The sequence below is a fragment of the Mytilus californianus genome, unplaced genomic scaffold, assembly GCF_021869535.1.
Source record: "Mytilus californianus isolate M0D057914Y unplaced genomic scaffold, xbMytCali1.0.p SCAF_46, whole genome shotgun sequence".
In the NCBI taxonomy this organism is placed as follows: Eukaryota; Metazoa; Mollusca; class Bivalvia; order Mytilida; family Mytilidae; genus Mytilus; species Mytilus californianus.
In genome coordinates this window covers 759,985-778,209 of record NW_026262697.1, presented here as the reverse complement: position 1 = coordinate 778,209, position 18,225 = coordinate 759,985, and the positions used below count along the sequence as shown (strand labels likewise).

General features: G+C 32.2%; 1 protein-coding gene across 2 annotated transcripts in view; it reads right to left on the bottom strand.

Moving 5' to 3' along the window:
- LOC127700001 (CCR4-NOT transcription complex subunit 3-like) overlaps window positions 1–18,225 on the bottom strand; it is a 43,011-nt gene that overhangs the window by 13,553 nt on the left and 11,233 nt on the right. Inside the window, exons 4-14 of one of the 2 annotated variants that reach the window (XM_052203429.1) lie at window positions 18,132–18,221; window positions 17,353–17,481; window positions 17,087–17,176; window positions 15,735–15,848; window positions 14,545–14,650; window positions 14,172–14,299; window positions 12,405–12,452; window positions 10,100–10,221; window positions 9,603–9,697; window positions 4,090–4,376; window positions 1,265–1,297 (exon numbers count right to left, since the gene is read on the bottom strand). In XM_052203429.1, the coding sequence (XP_052059389.1) occupies window positions 1,265–1,297; window positions 4,090–4,376; window positions 9,603–9,697; window positions 10,100–10,221; window positions 12,405–12,452; window positions 14,172–14,299; window positions 14,545–14,650; window positions 15,735–15,848; window positions 17,087–17,176; window positions 17,353–17,481; window positions 18,132–18,221 (1,242 nt within the window). The remainder of the gene's footprint in view (window positions 1–1,264; window positions 1,298–4,089; window positions 4,377–9,602; window positions 9,698–10,099; window positions 10,222–12,404; window positions 12,453–14,171; window positions 14,300–14,544; window positions 14,651–15,734; window positions 15,849–17,086; window positions 17,177–17,352; window positions 17,482–18,131; window positions 18,222–18,225) is intronic. The other variant, XM_052203430.1, reaches the window with a different exon arrangement.

Genomic DNA, 18,225 nt, shown 5'->3' with positions numbered 1-18,225 from the left:
TTAAAAAAAATCATAAAATAATCTATGTTCAATAACTCATGATGGCAAACAATTATACCAAGTTTGGGAACTTTCTGTCAAAAGAAGCCTGAGCAGTTGGGTTAACAAGACGTCGTTCTATTTGGATGGTCCAACAAGTAAAATAGTGAGCTCACTATTAATTCTCAAGCTTTCAAAATTTGTTAAACAGGAAGTTGATGAACAATGAATTTAAAAATACATTACAGTCGATAACAAATCTTAGTCAGCTCTTAATAACGGTCGATAACAAATCTTAGTGAGCTCTTAATTACAGTCGATAACAAATCTTAGTGAGCTCTTAATTACAGTCGATAACAAATCTTAGTGAGCTCTTAATTACAGTCGATAACAAATCTAGTGAGCTCTTAATTACAGTCGATAACAAATCTTAGTGAGCTCTTAATTACAGTCAATAACAAATCTTAGTGAGCTCTTAATTACAGTCGATAACAAATCTTAGTGAGCTCTTAATTAGTCGATAACAAATCTAGTGAGCTCTTAATTACAGTCGATAACACTTATTTAGTCGATAACAAATCTAGTGAGCTCTTAATTACAGTCGATAATACTTATTTAGTCGATAACAAATCTAGTGAGCTCTTAATTACAGTTGATAACAAATCTATTCTTCTGATCAGGGGTATAAAAAATAGTCAAAAGTTTCACAACTATAAAAATGATCCATTAATATAATGGTACAATATGGTCAATTAAATAAGATGGCTAACAGTTCTATCAAGTATGAGAATTTTATGTGTTAATATAGTCCAAAACATGGTCAAAGTCTTTGTTAAGATTGTCATAATATAACTGATGGTATGGTCAAAACAATATGACAACAAAGATAACTACCAGGTATGCAGGATTTCTTTCTAATAGATTCTGAGTATTGTTGTGTTTCCGACCGACAGATCAGGACTATTACTATAACCACTGTGGCGTGAGCAGCAGAGAACAATAAGATGTTTTGGATGGAATCCTTAAAATTTGCCACACAAGTCTTTTTCTTCTGGGCAAAAAGCATTTTTACAAGAAAATAAAGCAATGTGTCTTCTTTGCAAAGAATCCAAATATATCTGTCGGGTTTTATATTCTGAGTCAAAGCTGGGACATTTTTACAAAGGATGAAGCAATGAGTTTTGAATAGGATTCGAACATTTCTGTTCAAATTCTAGGTTAAAAAGTTGGTTAATAAGCATTAAGCACAAGTCCCTTTTCCCCTAAATATTGTCAAATATATTACCAATGACTCTCTTGCTGCTTTATACCACGTTAGCTGTAACAAAGAAAGGTCAAAATATAATGCCATAGTCAGAAACCTACAAGAAATGTGGTTAAAACCACAATAGAGATCAATATATAGTGTGATGGTCAAAACCATAATGCTGACATGTCTTTTGTAACAAAGGTCAAAAGAAATATGTATTGTCAAACATTTATTCTGGCTACATTTCAGCTGTAACACAGATCAAAATTTAGTGCTATTGTCAGGACCATATTGCTGTTATCAGCTATAAAATGGTCAAATATTACTGCTTTTGTACACTGCTAATGTCAAAATATAGTGCTAGTGAGAGATCCCTTTTAAAAGTCAGCTACAGGTTAAAATAAACCATTAAGTATTGTGGGCCCAGACACTTTTAGAATAACATTTTGCTGCTGTATACCAGCTATAGATTGTCAGCTGTAGGGAAGGTCACAATATAGTGTTGTTGTAATTAGCTGTAGGGAAGGTCACAATATAGTGTTGTTGTAATTAGCTGTAGGAAGATAATAATGCTACGGATTTGTCTGATAATTTAAATAGAAACGTGAAGGAGGTACATCTTGCCATTTTGATCTCTTGTCAGATTTTTTCAATCTATTAAGGTTTTAAAGTTATTAAAACATCAAATGCATTAACCATATGGTCTATTCTTAGCCATGTTGATTGATTGGCAAGAACAAAAAACCTGGTCGTTTGAGTGCTAACAGGAGAAGTAGACAACAACATTGAACATAGTGTGGTACCAACACGATAGGCACACATTGCTATAGAAATACATGAAGAAATTCAACAAACATTTCAAGCCAGGTGAGCTTAAAAGGGAGATGGGTTTGGTAATCGTCTTTTTTCCCCTGCATTTTAATACGGTAAACATATATAAACGATGAGATCTTTACTTTATAACCTAATGTATAATATACAATAAATGAGTAACACACACTAAGGCACATCTATAAATATGTCATTTTGTAAAAAAACATATTCATTTATACACATACATTTGTACCTATATATCTTCTTGATGTCCTTATCAAATAAACTAATTAACAGTCATTAGCCAGAATTCATTGTTAATCATCAGTCAGTTTTTTTTTATATTTTATTGTGAATTTTAGCAAATTCATACAAACTGACTGTCTCTACGAGTATAAATGCTTAATAAAATATTAATCCAAATTATAAATTAGCAGTTTTCCTTGAAATTTTAGTAAATACTAATAAATCTAGGACTCTTCCTTTATAAGCTAGATATGAGTAAAAAAAATGTCAACAATTCGATTTGAACCATTCCGGTGTTTTTTCTTTAAACAAAATATCTGATGAAAATTGAAGGTTTATCTGACCTTTTCTGCATTATTCTAAAAGGTCAAACTGAAAATCAGTTTGATAAGCACTCCTATATTTTTAAACCTAGATCAAGGACTTTCAAGTTTTACAGAATTAAGCCATGCTGTATCAGGATGTGAACCTATCCAGTTTTAATTAACCTATTGTTTATTTTACTAGAAAAACTAGATTCTGGCTATTACCAAGCCTTAAATAATACTGCCCTTCCATGTCAACATCATACACTGATACCAAGCCTTACATAATACTGCCCTTCCATGTCAACATCATACACTGATACCAAGCCTTACATAATACTGCCCTTCCATGTCAACATCATACACTGATACCAAGCCTTACATAATACTGCCCTTCCATGTCAACATCATACACTGATACCAAGCCTTACATAATACTGCCCTTCAACATCAACATCATACACTGATACCAAGCCTTACATAATACTGCCCTTCCATGTCAACATCATACACTGATACCAAGCCTTAAATAATACTGCCCTTCCATGTCAACATCATACACTGATACCAAGCCTTACATAATACTGCCCTTCCATGTCAACATCATACACTGATACCAAGCCTTACATAATACTGCCCTTCCATGTCAACATCATACACTGATACCAAGCCTTACATAATACTGCCCTTCCATGTCAACATCATACACTGATACCAAGCCTTAAATAATACTGCCCTTCCATGTCAACATCATACACTGATACCAAGCCTTACATAATACTGCCCTTCCATGTCAACATCATACACTGATACCAAGCCTTAAATAATACTGCCCTTCCATGTCAACATCATACACTGATACCAAGCCTTAAATAATACTGCCCTTCCATGTCAACATCATACACTGATACCAAGCCTTACATAATACTGCCCTTCCATGTCAACATCATACACTGATACCAAGCCTTAAATAATACTGCCCTTCCATGTCAACATCATACACTGATACCAAGCCTTACATAATACTGCCCTTCCATGTCAACATCATACACTGATACCAAGCCTTACATAATACTGCCCTTCCATGTCAACATCATACACTGATACCAAGCCTTACATAATACTGCCCTTCAATGTCAACATCATACACTGATACCAAGCCTTACATAATACTGCCCTTCAACATCAACATCATACACTGATACCAAGCCTTACATAATACTGCCCTTCCATGTCAACATCATACACTGATACCAAGCCTTACATAATACTGCCCTTCAACATCAACATCATACACTGATACCAAGCCTTACATAATACTGCCCTTCCATGTCAACATCATACACTGATACCAAGCCTTACATAATACTGCCCTTCCATGTCAACATCATACACTGATACCAAGCCTTACATAATACTGCCCTTCAATGTCAACATCATACACTGATACCAAGCCTTACATAATACTGCCCTTCAACATCAACATCATACACTTACACTCTGAGGTTTCAATAATGGTCCACCAGCATTTAAAGGTCCATTCATGACCATTTTGACCTCCGGTTTAACACTACTACCATTAGTATTGGAGGTTACAAAAGTACTAGCACTACTTGATCCAATAAATGAAACACTTGGTGAAACAGAAGAAATATTATTGATAAGCAAAGACGGCGACGATGCTCTTGGTATTGTAGAGTTCAATGAGACAGAGTTCGTTAATAAGGATGAGTTTGTCGACAACATTCCTGAATGCTCTAACGAGTTTTGTAAGTTCTTTATTTCTGTAAAAGAAAAGAAAAGTATTTCAGTTAAACAGTTCTTTTTACAAAAACCAAAAATTATGTGAAGAAAATTTCATGATAATCACCTTTGATATAATCATCAGCAATGCTGTATTAATTAAATAATAATGTAATGTCCTGAAAATAGTTAATTGGTAAAAAAAACAGCTATAAGGTTATCAGCTCTATTTTCCAAAAGAGATAATTCTTTTCTTATACACATGAAGATGATAATTTATTCTTTTTAAAACACCTTTGAATAGTATGCCTATAAATATCTATGTACATACTCCTCCATTCTTACGGCTTGATGGGAATAAGGTGACGAAACAAGGTCAAGTTCCTGTGTATTTCTCATTCAAAGTATGACTACATAACATTGTAGATTTTGATCATTAAATAAAGATTTTAATAAATATAAAATGAAATGTTATCATACAAAACTGTATTTAAATAATCTTTCGAAAAAGCCATAAAAAATGAAAGAACCTTAGTGAGCGCGCTCACATACCCCACGTCCCCACATAATTTCCTGTCAATATGCACATCTACATAGTATGTCCTTATTATCTACACAGTTTCATGAAATTCTGTTGTGTGGATTGAGAGGAGTTGCGATGACAAACTGTTGCAGTAGTACATTAAAGTAAATAAGTTCAAAGGGGCGTAACTCCTAGAAAAAGAATTGAATCGTAATTTCCTGTCGATATGCACAACTACATAGTATGTCTTTATTATCTAATAAACTGCTTCGCTGAGCGCAGCTGGATACGCCCGCAGAGGTCCAACCCTGAACAGTTGGGGCAAAAATGGACACAATATTCAAGCTTGATACAGGTCTGAATTTGGATTGTAATTAAATATTTGACATATTACAGGTTTCTGAATGAATGTAGTCAAAAGAACTTGAAATTGTTTATATGAATTGAATTTACATTCAATTAAAGATTTCTTGCTGTTGTGCAATACACTGTGCTGTTGCGCAATACTTAGTAAATCTGTTGTCAGACTATAAACAAATAAAGTTCAATTAATTCTCAATGTCATATTAGAAATTTATGAAAATCAAAAGGGAGCTTACATCAATAGATATAAACAATTCACCAAAGTTTCATGAGAATTGCTGACAGCATTTTTGAGTTATTGTCCGAAAACTGGAAAATCACCCCTTTTTTAATGAATAAAACCCCATAACTCAGAAATGTAAAATGTAAAATCTATAAAATTCTAAAGGGAGCTTACTTAAATTGATATAAACAATTCACCATAGTTTCATAAGAACTGCTGAAAGCATTTTTGAGTTTTTGTCAGAAAACTGGAAAATCCCCCTTTTTTTATGAATAAAACCCTGTAACTCGGAAACGTAAAATCTAAAATTTATAAAAATCAAAAGGGAGCTCATGTCAATAGATATAAACAATTCACCACAATTTCTTGCAAGTTGGTGAAAGCATTCTTGAGTTATTGTCTGAAAACTGGAAAATCCCCCTTTTTTTAATGAATAAAACCCCATAACTCAGAAACGTAAAATTCAAAATTTATAAAAAACGAAAGGGAGCTCACGTCAATAGATATAAACAATTCACCAAAGATTTATGCAAATTGGTTGAAGCGTTTATGAGTTAATGTCCGACATGTTGACGACGGACGGACAGACGGACGGACGGACAGACGGACAACGGTATACCATAATACGTCCCGTAAACGGGCGTATAAAAAGGGTCAGTGAAATTCTATTGTGTGGTTTGAGAGGAGTTGCGATGACAAGAAACAGGACTGACGGAATGACGGACGGACAGACGGACGGACAGACAGACGGACGGGTCAAAAACATTGTACCCTCCGCAACTCGTTGCGTGGGGTATAATAAAAGAAACAGAGTTCCAATGTCCCCCACATTGCACATACTTTATCTATCCATAGCAGGTCAATAACTAAAAAAATAATTTTTGTTCTTTAAAACATTTCATAGAGATCTTCAAGAAATGTATGCTAGAAAGCACTTACAATGTAATTTCCCATTTAATAAATATTACCAAGGGGCATAACTCTTTTAAAAATAGTTGATTGGCACTGATTTTTTAATTCCAAGACATTACGGATATACATCTCTGATATAAGGTTGATAAAAATCACACAAGGATTGTACACGTGAGAGCACTTCATGATGCACGGACGGACAGACACCCAGTGTTTTTATGTCATCTGAAACATGTCGCATGGGGGACACTTAAGAATTCTTATTTCCTATTATCTGTCCTTTAATTACTTATTCCAATATGAAAAGTATTAAAAAACAGCATACCTAATATACCAAAGAAAAACATTTGTTATAGCCTGGTCCTTTTAAATTTTACTTCCCTGCACATAAGCTTACAAAAAATCCCAAAAGCTTCATAATTTAATTAGTAAAAATGTTATAATTTTCATACAAGCCCTTTTGCCCAAAAAAAGCAAAATAAAGTTTTCTCTGATTATATCCATTACCAACAGAACATGCAGACAACCACAAAACACTTAATCTATTTGAAGTCTAAAATCCACGGATAATTAAACCCCTGGCTACACTTAAGGATAATATGGTTTACAAGAATAAAACTAAATTATAAAGATACATTCAGACATGTAGGCATATATCAAATAGAATTATCCTATCACTCATAACACACAGATGAAGCCCTTGCTTGCATACAACGTTATAAAGGGAAATTACTCATGAACGGCAAAAGTGACGCTAACCAAATTCGTACTTGATCTGAGTTTTGTGGTAATAAGTATTGTGTATAAGTTTCATAACATTTGGTTGATGCAAACTTAAGTTAGAGAACGGAAACAAAAAATTCAGCTATTTTTCCATTTGTAAAGGGCATAACTCTAGAAAGGTAAAAGTGACGCCACCAAAATTCAAAACTGGTCCATTTATTGTGGTAATAAGCATTGTGTATAAGATTCATAACATTTTGTTGAGGCAAACTTTAGAGAATGGAAAAGAAAAATTCAGCAATTTTTCCATTTGTAAAGTGGCATAACTCTAGAATGGTAAAAGTGACACCACCAAAATTCAAACCTGATTTGTTTTGTGGTAATAAGCATTGTGTATAAGTTTCATAACATTTGGTTGAGGCAAACTTAAGTTAGTGAACGGAAACTTAAAATTCAGCAATGTTTCCATATGTAAAGGAGCATAACTCTAAAACAGTATATATAAGTGACACCACCAAAATTCAAACTTGATCTGTGTTTTGTGATAATAAGCATTGTGTATAAGTTTCATAACATTTGGTTGAGGCAAACTTAAGTTAAAGAACTGAAACCAATTTCGGGAAGTACATACGGACAAGGGTAAAACTTAATGCCCCCTTCGCTACGGTGGGGGCATAATAAGTGAGAAAGTCACATGACTAACTATACAATTTTTGAAACAGTTACTGAACCATGAAAATGAATTCAAATACAATGGACATATGACAGACTGAATCTTTGTAACATATGGCATCTATTTACAAGGTATGAAAAATACAGCTTTATACAAATAATTTAGCTGCCGCCAGATTAGAATCCATATGTCTCACATTCTGAGATTTTAGTAATTGGATAAAACAAACCATTCACTGATTTTGAAGAATTCTCATATTACAAAATTTCAGAAGTAACTATTCTATTACATGTTTTGAACTTAAGACCAAAACATAATATATATATGTGGTTTCTACTCCAGAACATATTTCATTTTCAATGATGAAAAACTTTGACCGGCTTGTATGAGAACTGCCTTAATGTCAATGTAACTATAACTGACTGGAAAATGTCATTCTTTACCTGCCAAGAAACAAAGTTGTCTGAAGAGGTGGACAGACAATAACAAACATTATATCTATCCACATGTAAAATCTAATGAATACTAATTCAAAATGAAATTTCTTTTCATATAGTCATGATAGTTATTTTGTTGTTACTTTAAAAGAAAAAAGATGCTTGATAACTGACAGAATTCCCATTTAAAAACCATCTTAATTTACTATGCCATTTATGAAAAGCTTGTTAACACCAAATTAACTGTAAAGAAAGTATGAAGGGGAATAAAAGAATGATTGAAAACAAGAAATTCATCTTAAATATTAAATTAACCAAATTACCAGGGAGGTTACAGATTAAGCTCATTTCATTAAAAAATATGCTGGTTCGAAATTATTTCAAGTTATTTAAAGTTATAAAAAATAATGAAAAAAGAAATGATCTACTTAGTATTTTCTATAGTACAACACATTTAACAACTGAGATACATTGCTCTTAGTACCCAATGACCATTTAATAGCAGCATAAGAAAAATGGGTAAGAAATATTGCTGTCTTACCAGATTTATAATTTAGGTCATGAAAAGGCAAAAGCTTGATGACAGCTGAGTTACGCTGCCACACAGAAGAAAGTCGTGGAAAAGAAAGACCTAAAACATACAAGTGTAGTTAAAAGAAAGATTTTATATAAAAACATACAAGGTGGATTTATTTATGTTTTGAAAGAATGAAGACATTCCCAAACAAAAGAATTCAATGAAATTTCTTTGTAAAATTTCTTACAGTTTTTCTTAAGATTTAACAAGAGGCCACTGTCTCCCATTTCTGAGCACAATTACAAAGCCAAACCCTGAGTAATCCATTAATAAATAAATAAATATCCTCATTCAGGAATTCAAGTCACTGAACTGGAAGAATGTAAATGAGTAATGAACTCTTGAAACTCAGGTTGCACTCACACTTTTCTGAACAGTAAATAACAAAGGGCCGTGCTGTTATATACCAGTAAATTGTCATTGATTATTCAATTTAAACATAATTCATAACCACAGGAGGCATACATTTTCTGATGCACCACTTATTCACCCCTACACTGCAAGGGATTTTAAAGTTGAAAGCTGAAACAACTTTTGTACATGTGCACAGGGATGGCTCAGTTGAACTTATATTTATACCATAACTTTAAATGTACGATTTACTTCCTCATACCTGACACACCTTATTCTTGTTGTGAATAATCTAGACATTATACAACTCCTAGGGGTTTAAGTGAGAGAGGAGTGTAGGTATGGACTGAAGTGACTAATTATACAACTCCTAGGGGTTTAAGTGAGAGAGGAGTGTAGGTATGGACTGAAGTGACTAATTATACAACTCCTAGGGGTTTAAGTGAAAGAGGAGGACTAAGTTAAACCAAGTTTGGCTGATTTACCTGTCATACTTGGCTGTATCGTCGTTGAGTTTGTTATTAAAGGTGGTGGAGTAACTTGGCGATGATTGCTGTTTGTACTGTCATTTAGAGAAATCCTGATCAAAATAAAACATATCACTTAATACACACACAAATGCAAACATTTTATGAAACATATAATATACACACACCTACGATACAATACTCAAGTCTTAACAATCAGTTTTGTATTAATTTTTTTAATATATTTGTACTACCAATTTCAGAATTCCTGGTTGAAATGAAACTTTATAGTGATATAAAATATTTACATTTATTGAACCATTTTTTTTCCTTTGCTTCCATTTTCCACTATGTAAATAACACTGACAATGTAATTGTCTTCTTATATTTGATAATATTTTTCATTTGTAAATAACTTTTGACTGTAGAGTCAATAGTTTTCTCTTCTTTCATAACATGCATAATGTGTGTATTCTTGGAACTCTCTGCTAGATCAAATTTTTTATACTATTTACCCTGTAAACAATTTTGAAGGCGTGGTCACTACTTTGTTATTGTTACCATGGTTACTGGATGTATTAGATGATGTGGAGTTTGTTGACGTTGGCGATGATATCAATGGAATTGATTTATTTTTCTGAAAAACAAATATAAAACAAAGTTAATTTGTATCTGAAAGTGCGACAAATGACCATGTGTAAAAAAAAAAAATTCAACCACTTCTTTAGTATCTCCTAACAAACTACATATAAATATAATTCCCATAGAAATCACTGGTGCTGATATAAAGTGAATCATCATGACAAGTTCTCCACTGCTAATGATTTGGTAACAACTCAAATTTACTACTCAGTCATTTATCCATATTGACCTAACAATACAATTATATATATTGTATAATGATACAAATTCAGAAAACTCAATCCAAAGGGAACCTATCCATACTGACCTAACAATACAATTATATATATTGTATAATGATACAAATTCAGAAAACTCAATCCAAAGGGAACCTATCCATACTGACCATTCAATACAATTATATATATTGTATAATGATACAAATTCAGAAAACTGAATCCAAAGGGAACCTATCCATATTGACCTAACAATACAATTATATATATTGTATAATGATACATATTCAGAAAACTCAATCCAAAGGGAACCTATCCATACTGACCATTCAATACAATTATATATATTGTATAATGATACAAATTCAGAAAACTCAATCCAAAGGGAACCTATCCATACTGACCTAACAATACAATTATATATATTGTATAATGATACAAATTCGGAAAACTCAATCCAAAGGGAACCTATCCATACTGACCTAACAATACAATTATATATATTGTATAATGATACAAATTCAGAAAACTCAATCCAAAGGGAACCTATCCATACTGACCATTCAATACAATTATATATATTGTATAATGATACAAATTCAGAAAACTCAATCCAAAGGGAACCTATCCATACTGACCATTCAATACAATTATATATATTGTATAATGATACAAATTCAGAAAACTGAATCCAAAGGGAACCTATTATGATGTTATATATATATACAAACAAGCATAGCCTGGTAGTGGAAAGTAATTAAGTTTTGTTGCAATTAAAAGAAAACTGCAAAATTGGTGAACAATAGCAATGTCAAATTGTCATTTCTCAATTTGCAAGGGAGAAAACTTTGGTAAATATAAACTGATGAATATCAATATTTGGCATGCATAACTACAAAAAAGGTGGAATACAAATACATAAACTTTCTCATCAATCCAATATCAGAATGGAGAATGGGCAATAAGGTCCTTATTACGTCAGAATCATAGAGCAAATTGAAAAGTTACCATACATATTTGAAAAATTTGTCCCGACTTCACTAAGATACAAGGTGTTCAGAAAATTAAAATAAAATCACATTCAACGAGTTAACATGGCAACATGCCATGACAAAATTGGTACATATTGCAAAATTTCTTGATTTTCCTTGATTTACATCAATTTTTAAGTATACCTTTGATTGGAGAAGTATGTGTGCTCCCAAGAAACAACTTTATATTTGGTGAGAATGTCAATAATTAAAATAAAACTTCTCAAATTACTTTGTTGATTCTTGGCTGTGGATAATGTTTCCACAAATGGAAATAACGATGGAAAACTGCAGTTTTCTCTATTTCATGAAAACAGTGCACAAAATGACGTAACTGTGATGACATCAAAAATCTGATGCAATTCATTGATATTTCTTCATTTTATTAATTTCCAAATAATATGTGCAAATTTGAAATAGTTCTTGAAAACTTTATTTTCTTAGTCCAAGACCAGCGACTCTTTTCACAAAAAATCTTACGATTAATATTGATCGTAAGTTATACTGAAATGTGTATGACTTACGAGTATTTTTACTCTTAAGATTTTTTGTGAAAAGAGCCGCAGGTCTTAATGCCCTACTCCTTTGTACATGTTTTTGACTGATTGATGGCTGCTTAACACCCCAGGGTGTACAACATATAACAGCAATAACTCATACATAGTCAGGATAAAATATTAATTCAATATCATATACACTTTTTGACACTGGAACACGCTTATCCAGATTTTGCTAGTTCATAACGTTACAGTCTGCAGATAGACATGTCACATTTTTTAGACTCCAAGTCTTTACTCTTACTCCTAAATGCTGCACTTCTTATTTTGTTGATGGGGAAATAGTATTCTATGAATTATATCCAGTATACTTACTTCCTAACAGAGCAATTAACTAAGTATAAAACGTGTAAGGTAACCTTATGATCTTCTCACCTCATCATTGATTGACTTTTTAATTTTCCTGTCATTTTCTTCATTGTCCTACAAAAAAGGGGGAACTTTGAATTAATATACAAGGATTATTCAAAATTAGTTTTATTTTGATCTAAATCCCTTACAAATAAGAAAATTACATGATATATATGACATACTGATTTCTCATCATAAAGACCTATAGATATGTAAGAAAACTACATTTAAGACATTAAATGAGTTTGTTGAGTAAAAATGGAGTTTATGATTTTCTGGAAATTTAAAAACTTTGTTTAACAAAGTTTTTAAATTTCCAATCTGAGGGTCTTTTAACAAAGAAATTCAAAAGTCCAATTCTTTTATAACTTTTCCCCCTCGCACTTGCATTGTGTAGATGTCGAAGTCCTTAAGAACAGTCTTGTGGATAAGGTCACTGTATACGGATAAGAGATCGGTGAATTGGAGTACGTGAAGACAATAATTCAATAGCAGTACATTTCTGAAGATTTCAATAATATAAAGGATTTGCTTTTACAAGAAAGTCCATATACACCTTTAATAGTAAAACTTAGCTGTCAAAGTATATAAAACATATCCTTTTTTTTTAAATTTGAAGTATCATATGACTTTAACTTGGAACTAAATATTTCCACTCATCTACCAATCAGTATTTTAGCTTGTTAGCTAAAAGAGGTTTCTGTGTGTGTGTGTGTGACTGGGTTTTTTTTAAAGTAATTAATGCAAACACACATTTCAACTAATTAACTGATTATAGATTAATAAGGCAACCTTCTTCTTTGAAAGTTGAAAAATTGGAAGGGCGCTTACCCTGGAATGATTAAACATCGGTAAGGTAGCTAACTATGGAATGAATAAAAATCGGTAAGGGAGCTTACCCTGGAATGATTAAACATTGGTAAGGTAGCTTACTATGGAATGATTAAAGATTAGTAAGGGGTCCTTCTTCCTTGGAATGATTATAGATTGGAAGGGAGCTTATCCTGGAATGATTAAACATCGATATGGTAGCTTACCCTGGAATGATTCAACATTGGTAAGGTAGCTTACCCTGGAATGATTAAATATCGGTAAGGAAGCTTACCCTGGAATGTTAAACATCGGTAAGGTAGCTTACCCTGGAATGATTAAACATCAATATGGTAGCTTACCATGGAATGATTAAACATTGGTAAGGTAGCTTACTATGGAATGATTAAATATCGGTAAGGAAGCTTACCCTGGAATGTTAAACATCGGTAAGGTAGCTTACTATTGAATGATAAAATATTGGTAAGGGAGCTTACTATGGAATAATTAAACATTGGTAAGGGAGCTTACCCTGGAATGATAAACATTGGTAAGGGAGATAACATTAAAGAGTATACATTTGTTTTGGAACATACCATGGAATGATTACAGATTGGAAAAGAAACTTACATTGGAATGATAATGAATTGGTCAGGGAGTTTACTTTTGAATGATGTTGATTGGTTAGAGAGTTTACCTTGGAATGATTCTAGTTTGACCAGTAGGAGGGCTTACCTTGTCATAGTTAGATTTCTAAGAGGGCTTACCTTTGAATGATTAGATTGGTTAGACAGTTGACCTTGGAATAATTTATAGATAGACTAGGACTAGGTGAAGGAAAACTTGAGTTAGTTGATGTTGATTGGTTAGAGAGTTTACCTTGGAATGATTCTAGATTGACCAGTAGGACGGCTTACCTTGTCATATTTAGATTTCTAAGAGAGCTTACCTTTGAATGATTTGATTGGCTAGAGAGTTTACCTTGGAATGATTTATAGATAGACTAGGACTAGGTGAAGGAGAACTTGAGTTTGTTGATGTTGGAGTGCCTGAAATGTTGTCCGAATAATGGTCATCATTTGGTGGCGAGGATGCTAAAACAGCTGCACCTGTAAATAAAAACATTTAACTCAATACATTTGAAAGATAGAAATTATATTTACATTAAATGAAATTCCACATTCTTTTAAAATAAAAAAGAAAGCTGTTAATTTAGTTCCCTACAGTCCAAATGGGACTGCTTCTCTCAAGATTAAGATTTGTTAACTGTTAGATAATTGACAATAATGTTGATACATTGTAAATAGATACTTTCTTTCGAGTGATTTTCTAAACACTTCCTACTCCTACTTACCCAAGTCTTCAAGATCTAACTCATCATATATGAAATCATTTTCTTCAAAATCAGGATCCTGATTACAATCAACATAATACTCAACATCATCTTTGATTTTCTTGATCTATAAATGACAATTTTCATCAAATTTAACATACTCTTTGATTTTCTTGATCTATAAATGACAATTTTCATCAAATTTAACATAATCTTTGATTTTCTTGATCTATAAATGACAATTTTCATCAAATTTAACATAATCTTTGATTTTCTTGATCTATAAATGACAATTTTCATCAAATTTAACATCATTTTGGATTTTCTTGATCAGAAAATGGAAGTTTACAATCAACATCATTGCGAATAGAGCTTTTCTACTATACAAATCCTAGAAAAACCTTCTCTAACCACGTTACTTAATTTCAATATAATAATAAAAGAGCAGGTATGAAATAAAATCTAATTGTCACAAGACATTAAGGATGTTCGCTCCATCAAGGGTAGTGAACATCATTAAACCTAAATCTGTGATGTCAAAACTTATATTGTGTGACCTATATTGTAATGAATGATCAAGATCTAAGAAGTAGACTTATGAATTCCTTGGTTTGGAGAATTTGGCAAACAGAAAATCAATTAATGAACAAGGTTTAACAACAAGAAGCCCTGAATTTTTTTCATTTAAATTAACTGATCAAGTAAATGTTAAATGCAAATAACTTCGTGAAAACTGAAAGTAAACAAACAATCGCAAATGAGAATAAGTACTCAGACATGATCTGATCAAGTCCAGCCCTTTTTAACTGATTTTTATAGTTTGTTCTTATGTTGTGCTCTTACATCACTATCCAAAGCTAGGGGAGGGTTGGGCATCCACAAATATGTTTAACCCTGCTATTATATGTAGGTCCTAAGTTAGTGGCCTGTAACCCAGTAGTCTTTTGTAACTGTATATTATATTTGTTTTTTTTGTTTGTTGTTTCAATCTTTAATCAGGCCGTGATTTTCTCACTTGAATAGTCTTACATATTGTTATGTTGGGGCCTCTACTAGCTTGCTATGCAGTATTGATTTTGCTCATTGTTGAAGGCTGTACGGTGACCTATGGTTGCTAGCATATACATAATTTTGATCTCTGTTGGATAGTTGTCTCATTGGCAATTATACCACATTTTCTTTTCTATATAATATATCAATACCTTCCATACCTGTTCAATAGGTAAAGCATCATTGTCCACCATTCTCATGATGGTTTCCAACTGTTTTATATGAAACAAATGTTTATCTTGTTGAGCTTTTAATTCTTCAAATATGTCTTGTTTCTGAATGAAAACAAGTAATAACAAATAAAAGTATAAGAATAAGGTATTATTAGGCCACTTTTTGGTCCCTTGAATTTGAAAAACAAAATGATTTTAATATAAATCTACCAAATAACATCCTTTGGATTTATTTAAGACATAACATTAGTGTGTCAGACATCAACATTATATTTCTAATTTTGTCTGAAATATTTGCATCAGGGATTCAATCTTCTTGAATTAAGTGCAAAACGGCAAAAACTGTTTATAATATTTAGATATGATTTAAGGCTTTACCCAAAAAGATATTCTGCTGCAAGATGTATTTTTTAGATATGACCCAAGGCTTTACCCAAAAAGATATTCTGCTGCAAGATGTATAAGTCTTTACCCAAAAAGATATTCTGCTGCAAGATGTACCTTTTAGATATGATCCAAGGCTTTACACAAAAAGATATTCTGTTGCAAGATGTACTTTTTAGATATGATCCAAGGCTTTACACAAAAAGATATTCTGCTGCAAGATGTACTTTTTAGATATTATCCAAGTCTTTACACAAAAAGATATTCTGCTGCAAGATGTATTTTTTAGATATGATCCAAGGCTTTACACAAAAAGATATTCTGTTGCAAGATGTATTTTTCAAAGGGGTTAATGTGTATAAAATATCCTTTTGGGTAAACCCTTGGAATATATCTATAAAAAGGTCATATATGTCAATTTCCACCATGACATCATAGTGACAGCACAGGTTACCCTTCTGCACTTAATTGTCCATACTATATTAACCTTGTCATTTATCAATAAATCCAGACATAGCAAATTTTATGCATTATATTTGTGGCTGTATAAAAAATACTCTTGCAGTATGGAGGATACATTGTTGTTTTTAAATGTTTATAAATTCTACAGAAATCTCTAACAGGGGCTGTTGATATTGCAAAATATTTCTTACGACAGTGGATCACAATTTTCCAAGTTAAGTTATTTCTGTCGAGTAGGCAAGCCTCTGTGTCCGCTCTGTTTTATTTATAGGTTAAGAAAAATAACATGGAAATTGTTGAGTTTTCCCCCTATATGATAATGTAAAACACTCCAACATAATCAGATATTTGTAAGTTTGTCTTGTGGTGTTAAGTCTTTACTTTAATACAGGTTATATATCTATTATCAACTGTCTCATTTAAAGGTCAAAATGGGTTTTTTAATTCACAATAATTGAAATTATTAATCTATTAAGATCACCAGTTTTTCTTACATCTTTGTCCATCTTCTTTTTCTTGGTGGTCAACTGTTCTATCCTGCTTTCGAACTGTTCTAACTGTAAATTCAGATTCTCTATTGTTTGCTGTAATACAGATATCATTTGGTAAGCACGGGCTATCACCCATGACAACTATTTGATATTCAAACACACATGGTATATCATCGAAATTTTATTTTGTTTACAGGAGCATTGAATGTACAAGATAAGAAAATTACATACAGATCAAATGTGTATTTTTCAAAGTCTTAAATACTTACGGATAACCAATTTGTTACATCTCCCTTTTCCTTAGAATGAGGGTCCATTTTGGCAGCTGCTCCAAGTCCTTCTTTGGAGTAAGCTTTTGTTTTGGTTTCTCGTTCTACGATTTTAAATCTCTCCATTTGCTGCAAAGATATAACAGAAGTATCAATGAAACTGGAATCTAGTTACACCAAAATACAATCAATGTACTTGTGAGCACTGAAGGGTAAAGATTGCTTTCATTTTGCAATTGGAAGATGTAGATATCAAGTCAGTACCATAGGGTTTAATTGCATTCATGCAATCTTTACCCAAAATGTATTAAACCCTAATTTTTGAAGCATAAATTTTCTAAGGTTACATTTCTTTCACCAATTATTAACAATTATCAGTTAATTAAATTCCACAGTACTTGTTTTCCAAACAGCTAACAACATTAGGCTGTTAATTCAATTTCACAGTACTTGTTGTGCAAAACAGCTTGTAACTTGAGTCAGTTGAATCAGTTTCACAGTACTTGTGCAAATAGTTTTTACATAAGAGAGTAAATTCAATTTCATAGAACTTGCATAGATGCCATTGCCAACCCCTTTTTGGTGCAATTTGAGATGTCCATAACTTGTGAATTTTTCTAGTAAGTGTCAATTCTCATTGAAAGCAGAAGATATTACATCCATGTTTTTTTTTTAAATTCAAATGTTTAAAACTTGACAGTACTATATAATACAATTTAATGCTTCATTTAAACAAATCCATGAATAAGATAGTTTTTACAATTCATATAGTTCCTTACAGTTTCTATCAACTTTCTGTTTTCCACCAAAATTCTTTTATCTTTAATGTCACTACTTGAACACCACGTCTTGATATGGTCCCGCAGACGCTGG